Raw genomic sequence first — 19,624 nt, 5'->3', positions numbered from 1 at the left:
TTAAATGTATTGTACTTGTGTGAACACTGCAGCACATCCCCAGACCAGCTGTTCAGCTTCCATGTGGCAGGGGGTGGAGGGAGATAGCGTCTTTTGGCCAAAAAAGAAATTACTCTGTGCCAGGGTTATCCAACCTGGTGCCCTCTGTATGTTGTTGAACTCCAACTCCCATCCAGGCCAACCCAGCATGGCCATGGTAGAGCTCCCCTCATCAGTTCTCCTCTCCATACCATCCTAACCGCCGCCACCCAAAGGCAATAATATCAGGGCACAGTTATGGCTGCAGCCTCAGACTTACCTGGGCGTAAATCCCACTGAACTGTCAGTAGACTCACACAGGATTCTGCTGCTGCATTAAGAATTTTACTGCGTAGTAAAATTGTGCACAGTGCAAAGGGAAAAGGGCCTCATTGTTTCCCCACGAGTTGCCAAATTGCCTTCTAAATTTGCAGCTCTCAATTTTATTTGTTTGTTTGTTTATTTTATTTCTATACCGCTTTATATTTTTAAGAAAAATATCAAAGCGGTATACAGCATATCAAATCAATAAAACATAAATAAAACAATCCGAAGAAAGTCAAATATATAGTGGTACCTCAGGTTAAGAACTTAATTCGTTCTGGAGGTCCGTTCTTAACCTGAAACTGTTCTTAACCTGAGGTACCACTTTAGCTAATGGAGCCTCTCGCTGCCGCTGCGCTGCTGGTGCGTGATTTCTGTTCTCATCCTGAGGTAAAGTTCTTAACCCAAGGTACTATTTCTGGGTTAGCAGAGTCTGTAACCTGAAGCGTCTGTAACCTGAAGCGTCTGTAACCCGTGGCACCACTGTATACAGTCAAAGCAACATTACAGAAAACTAAAATATTATCTTAAAGATTTCAAAATAAAACAAATGCAGTGGTGGCAATGTAGTGAGGAAGGGATTTCGCCTCAATACTAATGTTAATTAATTTTGTTCCTTATAATTATTGTGCTTTGAGGGCTATTGAAAGAGAATTCTAGAGTAGGTAAACTAAGAAAAAAATCATTTATTTGCAAGTCAGAGTAAATAAGACATTGACAAAATATACCGGTTGAAAGAAAAAGTCATTCCAGCTTCCTTACTCTAGCTATCCACTGATCTTAATTTGCAGGGCTGACTCTAAAGACTGCATGGATTACTGTGCTATGAGCTAAATATTTCCATATCAATTATGATACAAATATGTGGAAAGAGACACCTAACCAGAAGTGATGTGCTTCTTCATTCTTGCCACTAATTTATTGGGAGGTTCTGGAGAACAACTCTATGGCACATCTCTGGTTATTTTCTGGCACATGGTTGCATCAGCTCCCTCTCATACAAACCTTGTGGTCACTTTTAACTTCTGTGCATTTTTTTCCCCATCTTAAGTATCTGTCGCAATCGCCTGAATTCGTCATTGTGGTGAAAAAGGCAGAATGGAACAGGTTTTTCCTTCTCGACTCTTTTTACAAGGTCAGCCCTGCTGATATGGACATTTCCCTAAGCACACTATTGGCTTCTTCTCTGAACTCCTTTGAAAACTGTTTGGCCTGGCTTGTTTTCTCAATATTCTCTCTCAGGTTTCCTTCTAGCCGTATCCGGTCTAGGTATTCGGAGTTTGCAACTTTCACTCTCTCCACCAATGGCTCCTGGTTCTGAAGCACCGAGGAGATCATTTCCTGGAGCTTTGTTTCCATGCTGAGGACTCCCTTGGTAGCACGGTTCAGCTCCTCCACCTGCTGCTGAGCCCACTCCAGTTTCTCAGGGACCTTTTTCTCCTTCGCCTCCAGCCAGAACCTGTATCCCTCCATATGCACCTGCACATTGCAAGCACCTGAAAGACAAAGCGCTGGTTAAGCTCCAACTTGACATAAGTCCAAGAAAGGAGGCTAATTGTCTTAGTCCCAAGAAAGCTAAACCCTTCAAGCAGCAAAGCTTCTAACAGTGGCCAGCTGTCAAAGATATTGTCATGTCATGAAATCTGATTATTTCCACTTTGCTTATCAGCGACACGGTTGTATACATACATATATGCCTGTGTGCATGTGAGCTGTAATACAGTCAGTTGGCAATATTAAGCCAAGATTATCCATGCCACTTTCTTGTAAGAAACAAATCCCTGGCATAACCCCGTTGGCATGCTCTTCATTGAAGCCACTCTGGTGAATTTGACCCATAATCCCATGGCTTTTTCCTGCTATTCATTCAACACAAAACTATCAGGTATTGGATAAGTCTCTCTAACGAATTCTGGTCTAATCTCGTTTCACATTGCCCTCTTGTCTCTCTCATTGTTGGTTCCACAAACGCTTGGCTCTTCTTTCTGAAGAGGGCATTGTTGAGCTTTTGGCATGAGTTTAGAAGGCTGGCATTACATAGGAAGGATTGGATTTAAAGGCATGTGAAGAGGTAATGCACAGGAAGTCAAAATCTAAAGAGTGGGGAAATAATATAAGGCCCTCCTGGATACAGCATCCCCATGTAATGTGCAACCCAGTCAATAGGTTATTCAACGGGGGGGGGGGGAAATAAGCCTACAACTCTTAGCATCTTGATAATTTACAGAGGTAGAAAAGCAGGAAGCTGAATTAATTAATCCAGCTAAGTTTCTCCTGAAAAGGAGCCTTGAAGCTAAATTTCTGCCCATATGATCCCCAGTTCTAAACAGCAGATTCAGCATATCTGCCTGTATGTATGTATGTATGTATGACAGAACATTCAGCAACATTAGCACAATGTCAGATCTTTCACCTCTTCATTGTGTCCAAAATTCACCATTAAACTACAAGTGTTATTCTAATCCTACTATCTGTAATGTGTTTTACTGTTTACAATGGTTTTTAAGATAAATAAGCTGAATCCCATGCACAGCATGGATGCTAATTTTAGGATTGGGCTGACTGTTACCTAAAGATTAAATTGCCGCCGAGAGATCATGTCTGCTATCTTTGCTTTGACCTTACGTTGCTACCTAAGAGTAGCACAAATCAACATCATCATTTTATTATTTGTACCCCAGCCACTCGGGGCGGCTTCCAGCATAAGAAATGGCCGAACTAATTTTGGATGGCATTTGGAATGTAGGTAAAGGACCCCTGGATGGTTAAATTGAATTTGACTATGGGGTGAAGTGCTCATCTTCGCTTTCAGGCCAAGAGAGCTGGTGTTTGTCCACAAACAGCTTTCCAGGTCATGTGTCCAGCATGACTAAACTGCTTCTGGCACAATAGGACACAGTGATGGAAGACAGAGTGCAGGGAAACGCCATTTACCTTCCCTCTGCAGCAGTACTTATTTATCTACTCGTGCTGGTATGCTTTTGAAACTGCTAGGTTGACAGGAGCTGGGATAGAGCAACAGGAGCTCATCCCATCAGACGGATTCGAACCGCCAACCTCACGATTGGTGGTTTATTTAGACCACAGCGGCACCCACATCCCATTGGGAATGTGATGCTAACAAACAGACCACTCAAGGGACAACAACTTCTCCTTATTTGAACCTGATGGAGAGGCTGATGCAGAATTTATCTTAAGGTAAACACCCACAGTATCCTGGCCATTGAGCCAAATGCAACATGGTGTCAGAAATAAAATACCGTAATTAAGTCATGATTTGATATTTTGATGCCAAAACATATATAAATGCACCAGGTGCATTTTCACACTCTATATTCTTCAGCATCATTTCTCCCACCAACTTACTATGCTCTTGCTGTATCTTCTCTATGCATACAGAAAGACTGCTTGCGGGCGAGCAGCAGTAGGTGTCTTTGAGGTCCTGGATGGCTTTCCGGATAGCCATGCAATGGCGTTGCTGCTTGTTGAAAGCCTCAGCGATGTCAGTAAATAGTGTGTCAATCTCAGGCACATTGACCCGTTTCACGGCGAAGGGTTTCTGTTTGTTGAAAAGAACTAGAAATATGGAAGCCCATAGAAACTTCTGGTTAGTGTGTTATGTAAAGGGGGAGAGAAATATGGAAACCACAACAATATTTGAATATGATTCCTGAAACTAACAAGAATAAGATGGATCAGTACAAACAAATTTACAAAGATTATCTTATTCCTTGTGCACGGAAGCATACTTTTTAAAAAAGTGGAATTTCCCTCTTACATATTTACAGTTGCACACCTGTTTTTCTCGAGGGGTGGGGGATTCTTGAAATTATTACATTTTACCTGTCAAAGCTACCCACTTGTTTAGCAGTGTGGCTGTGGCACTACCCCCGCATTACTTCCATGAGGCTTAGCCTTTGTGTGGTGTGCTTCAAGAATAATGTTTATGGTCATTCCTCTTTCGTGAAATGTGTTAAATGGCCAATTGAGAAAGGTGCAATCTGATAGCGCCATGTACTACTTTTCTATATCCAAGGAAGTCTGGTTCTCTAGCCCATGTCAGAGATGTTGGGTTGAATGAACCATTAGTCTGGCAAAGTGCGACTGTTCTTCTTGTGCAATGATGACTATGTAGGTTGAGGTTTTCAAGTACATCCTAAGGAAAGTTCAGTGCCCAGCTGCCATTAATTTTAATGGAAACTGGCACTCCAAATCCCTCGGAGTCGGCTTTGAAAAATCACAGCCATCATATCCGGAAGGCAGTTTCAACAGAATAAGCACGGGAGCCATAATTAAACCTTGAATTATCCAATTGAAAATCAGACCAGTGGTTCCATGACAACACCGTTTAGACTAGAGTTTATTTTTCAAACCTGCAGAACCTAATTGCATCTTTCCAAGCAATGGAATACATGATCCATTTGCTGGTAGTATTTCCAGCAGATGTCACAAAGACTTTTAAAAAGGAAAAAAGGAGAGAGAGAGAGAGAGAGAGAGAGAAACTCTGGTCAATTTTTTGTCTACAAAGAATGGTCACAGTATGCATCTCTACTGCCAAATTCATTCCGAGAACATTTGAAAAGTATCTCATTTCTGAAATAACAAAATAAAATAAAACATCATTTTTTTATTTGAATGTGTTTGCAGGCAGCACTTAATTCCACATTATTTTGGAAGAACATGAATAATCCAATCCAGCTTTCTGAAATGATAGTATAAATGTAAATGATCTCATTTGGATTAAGCACTAATGTACAATGGAACCAAAATTTTTGACTATAGGTGGTTTTTACTTCAAAATTCAAAGCATCACAGAGAGAGAGAGAGAGAGAGAGAGAGAGAGAGAGAGAGAGAGAGATTAAAACCTATTTTAAGGAAATTATTAGAGCAATTAAATCTGTAAGATATATTGAAGTGGTTCGTTTCCCCCCCCCCCACACACACACTCTTTCTGTATGTTTCACCTGCTTCTGCAGAGTGGGGTGCATTGAATTTTCCTGCATTTAGTTTTACTAAACGTATTTTATTTGGGGGCATTTTATTTAATCATGTGAGCTGAATTATATATTTGATTATGTGAGCTGAATTAAGACAAATGTTTGGTATGGAATATTGTTTATTGTTGCATAGGGTGGAACGGAAGATGTATATACCAGCACAAATAACCCAGAATTATGAAAGAAGCGACAGTTAGGACTGGGAAATGGCATCAAAGAAGTTTGGTACAAAGTTGACTTATCATAACTGTTGCTGGTGGTGGGTGTTTCTCATATTTTTTTTAATAAAAAAAGTCTACCCATGCAAAAAGAAAAAAGAGAAAGAAACAATAGTATATTAGTTGAAGCTCTAATTACAATTGACATACATAAAAGTATTATGAAGTATAGGAAAACAAAAGCAAGTAAAATGACTCAGAACTTTACCACTTTTGGTGTTTTGATGAGATTGTCTGGAGTGCTGTGCATTGAGAGGTTCCCTCTGTGAATGCAGCAAAATATTTTGAAATAAACGCATATTCTTTCCGAATCCACAACTGATTCTACTCCCCTCCCCTTCCACACTTGTCTCCCCTCTGTTGAATTATGTGTTGCAAGCCCTTCGACTACAGTGCAGTGCACACTGTATTATTTCAAAGCAGTTTTCAACAATAAAGTATACAGTATGCAGAATTTAAAACATAAGTTAAACCTCCAAAATGTAAAAACCTTGGGAATTAAAAATCTCAAATGTATACATACATGTACTCAGTGCTTTCCCCCCCTAGAAAAAATGTTTAGGGTTACTCTCATTTTCCTACTCATATTGAAATATTGTCCCTCAGTGAGGCCAAACTTAGATTCACAAAATGTTTAGGGGTATGCGTACCTTCACATACCCCCAGAAAAAAGCACTGGATATACTCATATATTGATAAAAGTGCCGTGAGTGCCAGCACAAAATGGCTGCCATGAGCACAGGCCTCAGGGAAGCACTAACAGTGCTCCCTCCCCCTTCCAATGATTTCAGTCACCTAAACAGGGCTGCCTTCACATGTCCAAGGTAGCAAGTTCAATACCTGTATGGGACAGATGCATATTCCTACATTGCAGGAGGTTGGACTAGATGATCCCAAGGATCCCTTCCAACTCTAAAAGACTATGGACGGCTTCCAACATAATATTAAAATACAATAGTCTATTAAACATTAAAAGCTTCCCTAAACAGGGCTGCCTTCAGATGTTTTCTAAAAGTCTGGTAGTTGTTTTTCTCTTTGACATCTGGTGGGAGGGCGTTCCACAGGGTGGGCGCCACCACCGAGAAGGCCCTCTGCCTGGTTCCCTGCAACTTGGCTTCTCGCAATGAGGGAACCGCCAGAAGGCCCTCGGTACTGGACTTCAGTGTCCGGGCAGAACGATGGGGGTGGAGACGCTCCTTCAGGTATACTGGACCGAGGCCATATAAACAAATACACACAATCCTATTACTGCAAATAGAACTATTGCTGTACTAGTTCATGTTAATATGAACATGTCATGTTAATATGAACATGTCATGTTAATATGAGGAGATGTGCAAGATTGAGTTGTTGATTTTTTCTTCTTTATCTTGGGCAGGGGCGTAGGAAGGGAGGGGTGATGGGGGCACTCCGCCCCGGGCAGTGCCATCCCGAGGGCACCCGCCCTGCCCCCAAAACGCGCGTCCCACCCCTTAGGCGTACCCTACCCCCGAAACGCACACCATGCCCCCAGAATGTGTGCCAGCCCCCCTCCCCCAGTGCCAGAGTATGAAGCTCCGCCAGTGCTCTTAGGCTTTATAAGCACTCACCTCCTCCCTAGGTTATTGGCTGAAATGGGATGTCTGCTTTGCTCATTGAATATTGTGTAAACAGAGAGTACAGATTCTATTCTATGAGTTGGGAGATAGTAAGGCATTGAGAAATCCTTGTTGTGTCCATCCATTCACTGACTCACAAAGAGAAAAGGCAATCCCTGCTCACATGCAGCTCTGGCACACTCTTAAGAGTTTGGATATCAGTCCTTCTAGACCAGTGATGGCCAAACTTGGCCCTCCAGCTGTTTTGGGACTACGATTCCCATCATTCCTGACCACTGGTCCTGTTAGCTAGGGATGATGGGAGTTGTCAGGGGGACGCCATACAAAGAGCCGCCCCCTGTCATCCTGACTATCTCCTCGCCCAGCATCAGCACGAGCAGCGAGTCAGGAGAAAGGAATGAGGAAGGGTGGAGGAAGGGTGGAGAGAGGGCTCTGTCAGGCATCGGAGCCCCAGACCTGCTATGGAAGAGGGTCAGGGGAGGAGGAGTCTGGAGAGATGTCAGACACAGGGCTCCCAGAAAGGAGACCGTTCCCTCCAACGCCCGAATTGAGGCACGCTCCCACCCGTAGGCCAGGGGGGCGGCACTTTGGGGTGCCCAGGCCATTATGCTGGGCGAGAACCCGGAAGAAGCCATTGTGGGGTTCTGACTCGGATTAGGTTAGTCATGTTTGCTGAGATCTTTGCACTGTAAATAATATGCACAATAAAACTCTGAAAGACAAGACGGAGTGGCGCATCATTACTCAAGAGCAGACGCCTATGACAGGAGTTGTAGTCCCAAAACAGCTGGAGGGCCAAGTTGGGTCATCACTGTTCTAAACAAATAGGATGAAGTCGCAAGGGCTCTGGATGTGATGTTAAGCAGACCTGTGAACATGGAGACACTGAATATATGTACTAGAGCTGCAAGCCTTTTAAGTCAAGAAGTAGATCTGCGAATAAAGCTCTTACGAAAGGAGCAAAACTGAAGGCTAGGCGAAAATGCTTGCTTCAATTTTATTCCAAAGTAAAAATCTGAATAGAAAGGCTAGACATCTATATTAACCCATTTCCCCCATCGCTAAATATTACTCAGAATACTCATAGGAAACTGAACAAAAGAGTTAGGTCATTCTTCCTAGAATATTGTATAGTTCTTTCATTACATAAAAGAAAGGTTCTTCGGATCACCTTTAAGGAAGTGTTTCACAACCTTTAGGGCCTGTCATCTTACACTACCATTGCAAACTTGGAAGCGTGTGCTTTGCTTCTGAGTTGACAGAACTTTCCCATTCCCTTTGGAAAATTATCGGCAGGTTTGCTGCACTCCATGTTTTGCTCCACTTTTTTCTGCTTTTCCATAGAGAAATAATCATAGTAATCATTATAATTTTGGAAACTTTGTAGGAAAAAGGATCCTGCCAAAAAATAAATAAATCTGATTTTGGGTGGAACAAAGCAATGACCTCTGTCTAAGCACATGTAGCATGCCATGCCATCATTCAGGGACAGAATCGTGGCAGGAGCAAACTTTTAGATTCACCTCCAGTAAAGTTAAATCTTTGGGGAGAAGGACTTCGTTTCTGCCGATATATTAAGAATTTGCCAACACATGTTTGTTGCATGTGAGGAGTTGTGTTTGCAGAGCCAAATAGACAGATGGTTATCTTGCAATAAGGAACCCAGGGACCCAGGTGGCGCTGTGGGTTAAACCACTGAGCCTAGGGCTTGCTGATCAGAAGGTCAGCGGTTCGAATCCCTGTGACGGGGTGAGCTCCTGTTGCTTGGTCCCAGCTCCTGCCAACCTAGCAGTTCGAAAGCACGTCAAAATGCAAGTAGATAAATAGGAACCGCTACAGCGGGAAGGTAAACGGCGTTTCCATGTGCTGCTCTGGTTTGCCAGAAGCGGCTTTGTCATGCTGGCCACATGACCTGGAAGTTATACGCCGGCTCCCTCGGCCAATAATGCAAGCTGAGCGCGCAACCCCAGAGTCGGTCACGACTGGACCTAATGGTCAGGGGTCCCTTTACCTTTACCTTTACCTTTATCTTGCAATATTCATCTCATCGCTAGGTGATGGAAGTTTTAACATATTCTTGAGATTTTTTTAAAAAAATATATATACAGATTGCTTTGGTTTTTTAATTATCATCTAAGGGCCCTGCAGCCAAATCTATGGCTCATTTCTTGGAATCAAATATATTATTCTTCCCCATCACTATTACTCAAAATCCTCCCTCTCACCCTTTCATTCTTCTCAAGCATTCCTCAACTTGGTGTTCAGATGATGCTGGAATATAACTCCTATCATTCATGATCATTGGAAATTCTGGCATGGAAAAGGGTGCAAAGCCTCAGGAAGGATTGAGTTTAGGAAGAATGCTCTAGACCAGGCATCCTCAAACTGTGGCCCTCCAGATGTTTTGGCCTACAACTCCCATACCTAGCTCACAGGACCAGTGGTCGGGGGAGATGGGAATTGTAGTCCAAAACATCTGGAGGGCCGAAGTTTGGGGATGTCTGCTCTAGACAGTACCTGCCCAACTCCTACACTTAATTTTCTCCTTTAAAATCCTGTTCCCTTTCAGCCGCGCCACCTCGGTCTTCTATTCCTTTCCTTCCTCTGTCTAGGCTGCCTCTCTTTAAAATCCAAGGAACTCAGTAAATGCCAAAAACAACTTATTTCCCCCCCTCTCCCTCCCTTTCTTTTGCACACACACAACCACACCAGGACTACACTTTAGAACAGTTATAGGCAAACTCCGGCCCTCCAGATGTTTGGGACTACAATTCCCATCATCCCTAGCTAACAGGACCAGAGGTAATGGATGATGGGGAATTGTAGTCCCAAACATCTGGAGGGCCGGAGTTTGCCTATGCCTGCTTTAGAAGCTGATGACTTCTAAAAGCTTCATTGTGTCCATTACCACAAAGTCCCTTATTACCAGCAATGCAGATAAGTGCTGCTATCATAAACACACTTGCTCGGAATTCCCCATTATACTGGGGAAATATAGGATCGTACTGCGGTTACATTCATTGGCGAGCCCTTGTTACCATTATTCTTGTGTTCTCTTTTAAAATGTGTTCTCTTTTAAAAACGTACAGTCTACTTTGGCCTACTTGTCCAAAATATGCAGCAGCTGCTGCTACTGTTAGCACCGCCACTATCATGAATGTGGAGATCTATCACAATGAGGTAAAGATGAAAAAGATGCACTGAAATAAGCACAGCTTGAAGCTGTCCCACAAAGCGTAAACTTTTGAACCTACATTTATGCCTGGCTGTCAGAATTACGACATCATGATTCAGCTTCCCTAACTGCTTCTGATACATGTCTAGCTTGTTATATACTGGGTTTTCATTCTCTTCCATGCATTTATTTACTCACTTTGCTGGTCCCGCCAGACCTTTAAAGTTAAGCAAGTTGGGTTTTTAGATATGGAGTGTGGGTGGAGGGGCTCAGTTCCTTCATCTGCTGTCACTGAGATGGCCTTCAGGGTGTCTCTCTTTCGACCAGTGGGTTACCTTTTGTAGGCCCCAAAGACCCTGCCTTGACTAGGGATGGGGCAGAAATGTATTTCATTTCACAGTAGTAGGTGGCCCTGCTAAATTTGCGCTTTTCGAAACCGGAAAACAACCATCTTTCAAAATTCATACTTCTCTGAATTTTGTAATGCAGCAAAGTAACGTGTACAAAAGGGGATCTACAAGCATAAAATGCCAGGTCATGTTTCTGGCAGGAAGGTGCACGAAACTGAATAATAATAATAATAATAATAGTAATAATAATACAGTGGTGCCTCGCTAGACGAATTTAATTTGTTCCACGGGTCTTATAACGAAAAATTCGTCTAGCGAATCCCATAGGAATGCATTGAATTTTTTTTGATTTTTTTTTTTTTGCCCATAGGAACACATTAATTGAATTTTAATGTATTCCTATGGGAAAGCGCGATTCGCTAGACGAATTTTTCATAAAACGAATTCGTCTAGCGAGGCAACCTCCGCTCGAAAAATCCTTTCGTTAAGCGGAAATTTCGTTAAGCAGGGCATTCGTTAAGCGAGGCACCACTGGTTGTTGTTGTTGTTGTTGTTGTTGTTGTTGTTGTTGTTACCCCGCCCATCTGCCTGGGTTTCCCCAATCACTCTGGGCGGCTTCCAACAGAATATTAAAATACAATAGTATATTAAACATTAAAAGCTTCCCTAAACAGGGCTGCCTTCAGATGTCTTCTAAAAGTCTGGTAGTTGTTTTTCTCTTTGACATCTGGTGGTAGGGTGTTCCACAGGGCGGGTGCCACTACCGAGAAGACCCTCTGCCTGGTTCCCTGTAACTTGGCTTCTCACAGTGAGGGAACCGTCAGAAGACCCTCGGCACTGGACCTCAGTGTCCGGGCAGAACGATGGAACCGAACAGAGAGGAGGTTCACTGAGCACCTTATGACATCTTTGAGCGTGAATGGCATTTCACAAGACTTTCTTCTCAGGGCTCTGGGGCCCGTGAGCAAGGTACAGTGTGCCTCTGAAGCAAACATGTCTCACCCAGCTGGAATTGTTGGCCCTTCCCACAAACATTAACAGGTGTGGCTTAGGGATAGCGGCTGTTAGAACCACTGCCCTACCCCCCCCCCCCCCGGGCAAAAAACTTTATTTTCCTGCACTATCATGTTGCCTCTGCGGATTTAATCACAAGTAAATAAATGTGGCCCTAGTTCAACCCACTAATCTGTTTCTAACCTCTTGATTTCTGGCAATTAATTGTGCATTTTAAGCATCATGCACCTGCCTGTTTGACTTCTCTGTACAAACTGGACTGTCCTGTTTCCTTTTGCTAACAAGATTTGCTAAGAGCAGCTCAGGCTTTGCCGCACTTTTGTTTCCCCCAATGTTTCCTCCCCCCTTGTTTGTTTCCCCCCAATGTTGATCTCTTACCTCTCTTGAAGCAACTGGGAAACAGGGACAGCAACAGCAGAAGGAGACGGACATGCTTTTCAAAGCTACAAAAGAGACTCCCCCCCCTTTTCTTCCAAAAGAAAGCAAACATTAATGAGAACTTGTCAGGTCACGTGCCTTAACGAGGACGCACCCCACCTTGATTAGAATTAAAAAACCACAACAAGTGGCAGAAACCGTTTCGAAATCATTGTACATGGCACAGCAAACTAGGGGCAGGATTCACAGTCAAGCTGTGGTTCTCCTTGCATATTTATCTTTGCAGACATAATTGTCTCAGGCAAGTCAGACTTGTTCCTTCAGCAAACAAACTCTGCATTGTCCAACCCTCTGGACTTGAAAATGTTACTTCCTCTACACTGGCACTCCTGGAATGTACCATTGCCCCCGATGGGGGTGGAATAGGGAGAACAGCAGAAGGAATATTCCAATGGGCTGGCATAATGGATCTTACATGCTATCTAAGCAAAGGGCACCCTCCGTTTGATGTGGAGAGCAGTCATTAACCCATCAGCCATTTCAAATCATGATAAGCACATGTTTGAAAAGATTCTGTCTGCCTTTGGACAGCAGAACACCCTCAGAGCAGCCATTGACGAAAGTTTTAGATAAAATCCCAGAACATATAGATGCTACTGTCTATTGTCAAGCATAGCGCTTCATTAAATCTTCACCTGTACTGTTTTGCCCCTCACCCAGATATTCTGTTTGTTATTGATGTCTATGTTTCTTCATTCCTCTCTGTCTTTTTCAAACATGGATCCCAAACTGTCTTTCACACTTGCCATTTCATTAGCAGTTCTCTAGTTAGTCCTCTTGGCCGTATAAAATGGAACAATTGATTTATTGCTGCTTCAAACACAGTTGTTTTATTCATCATCTGTCTTAAAGGACACTCAGATGGAGCCCCCGGGGATGTAATATCTCCATTACTAATGCCAGGAGAGAAGAGAACTCTGAATATTGGAGAGAAGCTGGATGGAAGGGTATTGCTAAAAGTATATTTATTTAGGGGGTTATGAAATGGTTGGAAGAGACCGTAACATGCTCCAGCAAATACCGTAATACCCACGATGTGAATACAAGAGAGGGAGTTGTCCACAAAGAAAATAGCAATTTACTGACAAATGAAAGATAGCCATCTCAAATTCCTTGTTCATGAGCTCCTTCAAAATAAGATAGTAAGAAGGGCTGGAGCTCCTCCCATTCTCCAATCTCCCTTAGTTTGGCCTCTGCTGAGACTTTTCAGATATAAATACCCCATCTCTGTTTTCCATGGCTAGGCACCTTCTTAAATCCTCCTCTTGTAGATTTCTCCCAAGTTTTGGGACCTCCAGATCATTTGGTCATTTCTGATGTTGACCTGAAACATTATGACTCCTCTGTTGTTCCACAGTTTAGTCATGCTGGCCACATGACCTGGAAAGCTGTCTGTGGACAAACACCGGCTCCCTCGGCCTGAGAGCGAGATGAGTGCCACAACCCCAAAGTCACCTTTGACTGGACTTAACTGTCCAGGGGTTACCTTTACCTTTACTGTGGATGCAAAGTTTGCTGTAGTTCCTTCAGTTTTGGGGCGGGGGGATTTTCTTCTTTGCACCCTGCTAGGTACATTTACACAAAACCCTCAATAATCTTAATATGGGGGGCCACATCCCTCATCTCCACTGTTCTCATCCTGAAGCAAAGTTCTTAACCCGAGGTACTATTTCTGGGTTAGTGGAGTCTGTAACCTGAAGCGTATGTAACCTGAAACATATGTAAGCCGAGGTACCACTGTAATTCTGTCCAGTGAACAGGCTTGGCTTCCAGTGTGATGCATCCTCCTGTTAACTGGATGGCAAACATACTGGGAGATCCCACGTGACCAGTGGATAGCTGAGGAAGCACTGTGTCTCTGGGTGCTCTGTGAAGCACCCACCCAAGTGCCTCCATCTTCCCAGGGTTCCAGCTCAGTTTATTGGCCCTCGTGTGGTCCACAACTGTGCCCAGACAATGGAGCAGATCATGCATGTCCTCACTTGGCTACAGCTGTATGTCATCAGTGTACTGATGACATTTTGCCCCCCAATTCCTAATAATCACACCCGGTGGCTTCATATAGGGGCTGAGGAGTACCACAGCTTTCAGCGTGGTGCCTCTGTTTTGTGCAGCGGGTGCCTACAATCTGTACTTTCCACAAACAGTCAAATGCATTTGTGTTTCAACAACCTTTTCGAGCTGGGTGAAAAGGTTTCTGCCCTAGGTGCTCTATTCTTGCTCTTTTAAAACCTGTTTTCTGTTGCTCTTAAAACTAGTCGAGCTGTCTTTATGATATGAATTGATGCACAAATGTTATCACTGTGGCAAAAGTGTGGCGGGACCATGGTACTGTCAAGATCCTAGCAGTACATTGCCTCTCCACCCTGCCATTGTCTTAATTCTTCCTTCCCAACAGAGACAGATTCTTTACCAATTTAATAAACCGACACCAGCCTATACAATCTGAAGTTCCTCACATTAGCCAGAACTACAAAGTATCTAGCTTCTCTGTTTCAAACCTATCCCTATTATCTAATTATGGTTTATTGCAACTCATTTTGAATGACCACATATACTGCTGAGGGGGAGAGAAGTAGCGTATGTGGAAAACCACCTTGACACACAGAACAGGACTGTCAAACGTGAAGGTTGCCAGACTGCCATTACGAAATACAGCTTGTGAGCGAAGCGCCGCTGCCTAGCTGTCTTTCCTGTGCCAGGGGATACTGAAATGTTGCCCTGTTGGCGCTGGCTCTGTTTACCACAATGGCATCAACTCCATGAGCTGGGGACCATTTTGTTTGGGTAGCCCCAGCCAAGGTCATCACTGCGTAGAGTGTCAACCCACGAATAGCAATTTCTTGCTATTTCTGAGGTGAATTACTAGTCTCCGTTTGCATCAAAAGCTGTGAGGAATCCCTGCTATACTTGGGACGTGGCAGGGCCGACTTAGTCAGAGTTTCTTGGATTAAGCCCTTAAAACAAATTAAGCAGGGGGAAAAATCTGCTAAAAAAGATGAGTCACTACTATATAAAACTCATTCTGTACCATCCCACAGAAGTAAAAAAATATTACCCATGGTACAGAAAATTTGAAATCCAATTATCTGTAGAGATGTACAATCTACATTTGTATATTTACCTCCAAGACCAAATTATGATGAATGATATAGCCAATTCAGTTGACCTCCCTACAGTAGCATATGTGGAAAACCTTTAGGTGGGAAACCTCAAGTCGAAGGGCCAATTACAGCATCCAATTACAGCATCACTGTCTGGCCCTTGGGGGCTTTTCCCGGGTCAAATCCTTCACCAGCCCTGTCACACTTCTATGAAGTCACCAGTCACACTTCTTTGAAGTCTCTCAGCCTCACTCCTCTCACAGAGTGTTTGTTGTGGGAGAGGAAGGGAAAGGAGAATGTTAGCCGCTTTGAGACTCCTTTGGGTAAGTGATAAAGCGGGATATCAAATCCAAACTACTCTTCTTCTTCTTCTTCTTCTTCTTCTTCTTCTTCTTCTTCTTCTTCTTCTTCTTCTTCTTCTTCTTCTTCTTCTTCTCCTTCTTCTTCTTCTCCTCCTCCTCCTCCTCCTCCTCCTCCTCCTCCTCCTCCTCCTCCTCCACCTCTTCTTCTTCTTCTTCTTCTTCTTCTTCTTCTTCTTCTTCTTCTTCTTCTTCTTCTTCTTCTTCTTCTTCTTCTTCTTCTTCTTCACCCAACTGAAGTGCTTTTGCCTTGAACTGTACTAATAATGTCTATTGCTTTTCTCCATTTCTCTTTTTTCTATTCTATTTGCCACCGTTTATGATGGCAGTGGTACTGATTTTGGTGTCTCTTTGCCAACAGACCAATTTATATCTCCCAGCTTTTGGGCTGCTGCTTCATTCTGAGGCTGTGTGTGTGTGGAGGGTGTGATGCCATCCTTCACTGGCAATCACTATTCTTTTCCCAGAATGGCAGGAATTTCCCATAGGAACACCCAAAACAGTTCCAAGAAGAAGAGAAGAGTTTGGATTTGATATCCCGCTTTATCACTACCCTAATGAGTCTCAAAGCGGCTAACATTCTCCTTTCCCTTCCTCTCCCACAACAAACACTCTGTTTGCTTACAGTTTCCTGCACCATGAATGTATGGTGAATGGGTACCAATGGTGTAATGAAGATGAACCCTACTGGTATCCATTCATTTCTCTTTGATTTCGAAAACCAAATGAAAATTGAACCATGCGAGTCCCATTCAGTTCAATTTTTCATCTGCTCTGCAATGGAGGCGCTGCCCTTTTCAGGATTCTCCCCTCTCCCCCTAAACACATTTGTTTGTTTGTTTGTTTGTAGCTACATCTTTCAAGAAGATGCCCAAGTTGGCTGGTAGCAATTTAAAGAGGCAATATACAGTAACATCAGTGCAGATTAGTTATTAACAGAGAGTGAAAAGGCACATCTGCAAAAATACAAACCACAAATTCATCAAGAGAGCTAGTTTTATCGGTTTCCTTATGGAGTTCCCCAAGATTATGATCATAATATTCACAGCACATTATTTACTGATGCCCACCCTATATAGACAGCCATTCCATATAAAATTAAAGGATGCAGTTTACACGACTGGTAAAGCATTGCCTTAGCAATATGTACTTAAATTAAAATACATTGTGTTTTCTCTGGAGGCACTTGAAATATGAAAGGAAATTAATCTAGAAAATTCAGTGAGGGAAAGCAGGTTATCATCCCTGACACAACTATAGAAACCATATTGCCAGAAAAAATGTTTGGAAGCCAAATGATAAATTATAAGGGATCTGAATTATATGCTAGATGGATAGATTTCATAGCTTAACCATAGTCTGACCAAAGTACTGCCTTCTGATGTTTTGTATCAGTGTTTTCCAATTAACTAATTACTGAGGACCTATTTTTCAAAAGGCAAGCCACAGACCCCCTACTTTTGAATTTTTTGATGGCTCTATGGTAGTTACCTCTGCAAAGCTTTTTTTTTTTTAACAAAATGTGGGGTAGCCCCTAATAAGCAGAGTTTTTTTTTTAGGTATACTAAAAAAACAAACCATAAAAATTGTGATATTACCATGTAAAAATGCAAAAAAAAAAAAATTTAAGAGGGAGACATGGGATGGGGCATTTGACCCCCTGAGTGCGTTCCCCAGACCCCCAGTGGTCCCCGGACCCCTAATTGGGAACCGCTGCTTTATATTGCTTAATTAAAGCTTTTGGTCAAGTGTGTGGATGTCTTCACTTTGCAAGAGACACACCTCCCTGCCTTTCCTGCAGTCACTGCAGCATAAAGGAGACACCTCTATATAAAACACAGCTGCAAGCCATACAGACAATTTACAAGTCTCAGTGTTCTTATTTAGGTAGACGCCCCACAGCACAGATATTCTTAATGGTGGACCCCGGTGGTGGAATGCCATTAATCAGATGGTAATGGACAGGAAGGTGGGTGGCTGCTGATAGTTTTGGACCATTTGAGATGGTTTTGGAAAGCTGCCAGCTTGTGTGTTAAAAAAAATACTTTGATAAGTCTCAAACAATATGGGCTTTACAATGTTGTAAAATATGGGGTGGTTGGAGCTGTTTTTGAACTGGACTGATGCCAGCGAGACCTCGGGATTTCAGTCAGCTGTAACCTAGAGTCAAATGTTTGTCTGAGCTGTTCAAGGTCATCTGTTTTCCTTGATTTGTGTGCCCTGAGGTTTGTGTGGTGCCATAAATGAGATACTACCCCTTTGCAGAAGACAAGAACTCATTGCAAAACTCCCAACTTCTTTTGCACATTCCCCAAATGCAGACTGGTTAGACGGTTGAATTTAACACCTTCTTGATCTAAAGTAGAACCAATCCAGCTGGGATTACACTCCAGATAGCCCATGATGACGGGGGATAAGAGCAGAGGCACAAAATTATAGCCCTGCATGTTGGACAACAGACAATTGCAGAATGAGATGAGAAGATATCTCAAAAGTCAAGGAAATGGTGGATTACTAAGTGATGGCAGCTCTGGACCAGTGCAAGGAAGGGACGGACCTTAGAGTCATCCCTAGCTAAATCTTTTTTTAAAAAAAATTATTAAATTTTATAAAAAGAAAAGAATAACATCCATATGATTATACATTGTAATAACATCCATGCTAGAAAAAGAACAAAAATAAGAAGAAATAAAGAGAGAGAGAAATAATAAAAAAACAAGAACTACAACTACATACGGTATATTCCATTCCCCCCCCCCTCATTTTAGTAGGAGACTTCCCCGAGTCTCCCTTCTAGCGGTTCATTGCATAATATTCTTGGCAAATTCTATATCTTATTTTCCAGACCTAGTTACTATTACAACATCATTTCTCAATTTTACAACTCATTATAATATTCTAACCTTTTTTCTGTTATATCTCACTTTTTTTAAAACAAAACCCTGAAACTTCACGATCGCTTCTAATTCTACTCATAAATCAATTCTACAATATTTTTTTATAATAAATTCTAAATTTCTTCCATTCCTCTTCCACCTTCTCCTCTCCCCGGTCGCGTAGTCTTCCGGTCAGGTCAGCAAGTTCCATATAGTCCAACATCTTTATTTGCCATTCTTCCACTGTAGGTATCTTCTGTGTCTTCCAATACTTTGCTAATAATATTCTGGCTGCAGTGCTAAATCTAATGCATTGGTGAAGGAAAATAAATTTTCAATTAGGTATTACTGAGAACTGGAGTTGTAAGCAAGGAATTTATGTATGAGTAACTCCCAAATTCTGACCTATTACAACTCACAAATCAGACCTCTAGACAGTTCTGATTTGTCTTGTTTAAAATGCTGTATTTTTTAAACAAACAAAATCTGAGGGATCCTTTCCTTGGATCAAACTAGAGATCCTTATCATCCATATGAACATTTACAGACTATTACCATTTGCATCATCCTGATTGCATAAACTCAAGGGTTTTTGTCTTCCAGATTATACCATTATTTGATCCTGAATAGATACAGAAATACTGAATCATTTTCATTATCATCCTTTATAAAATATAATCACTTTCTTCTCCCCATTCAATATCAGCCATAGAACTTTTGTGTGTGTGTGTGTGTGTGTGTGTGGTTGTATAAACCTAATACCTGAAGCTTTTCCTATGCATAATTTGTCACAGCTGTTAAACCCCAGTAGAAATAGCCTGTCAAAGAAAAAATACTCATCAAAAATCAGATGATAATCTCAAACATCTGAAGCTATGTTTCCAGCTGAAACATGCTAATGGAAACAGAACATTTCAAGATTTCAACCAAGTTTGGGTATCCTTTTCTCCCCAATGTTTTAGAAAGGAAGTGCCATGATCTGAAGCTCATGATTCATGCTGATTGCAATGTTTGACCACAACACAATAAAGACAAGATGGAGGTTAACCATGGTGTGACTGAAATATCTGTGATGTGATGACTTTTATAACAAATGAGAGCATTCACGGTAAGAATAGAGTGTTAGAAAGTTTATTGCTATGGGCTTTGCAGA

General features: G+C 42.2%; 1 protein-coding gene across 1 annotated transcript; it reads right to left on the bottom strand.

Moving 5' to 3' along the window:
- Positions 1–764: 764 nt before the first annotated feature.
- LOC118079662 (uncharacterized) lies at positions 765–12,414 on the bottom strand. The gene is made up of 4 exons (XM_035104077.2): positions 12,073–12,414; positions 5,766–5,820; positions 3,709–3,918; positions 765–1,838 (listed from the first exon to the last, which is right to left on the bottom strand). Exons 1-4 carry the CDS (start codon positions 12,124–12,126, stop codon positions 1,471–1,473), a joined length of 687 nt encoding a protein of 228 aa, XP_034959968.1. The 5' UTR covers positions 12,127–12,414; the 3' UTR covers positions 765–1,470.
- Positions 12,415–19,624: the final 7,210 nt, after the last annotated feature.

Source organism: Zootoca vivipara, chromosome 2, assembly GCF_963506605.1.
Source record: "Zootoca vivipara chromosome 2, rZooViv1.1, whole genome shotgun sequence".
Classification (NCBI taxonomy): domain Eukaryota; kingdom Metazoa; phylum Chordata; class Lepidosauria; order Squamata; family Lacertidae; genus Zootoca; species Zootoca vivipara.
The sequence above is the reverse complement of the archived record's forward strand: the minus strand, read 5'-3'. Positions and strand labels throughout refer to the sequence as shown.

Coding starts and splice junctions, on each gene's coding strand:
- LOC118079662 (XM_035104077.2), bottom strand. CDS start 12,126: ATGTCCGTCTCCTTCTGCTGTTGCTGTCCCTGTTTCCCAGTTGCTTCA. Junction 5,821..12,072: donor TCCCAGTTGCTTCAAGAGAG/GTAAGAGATCAA, acceptor CTGCATTCACAG/AGGGAACCTCTCAATGCACA. Junction 1,839..3,708: donor GAAGATACAGCAAGAGCATA/GTAAGTTGGTGG, acceptor TTTGTCTTTCAG/GTGCTTGCAATGTGCAGGTG.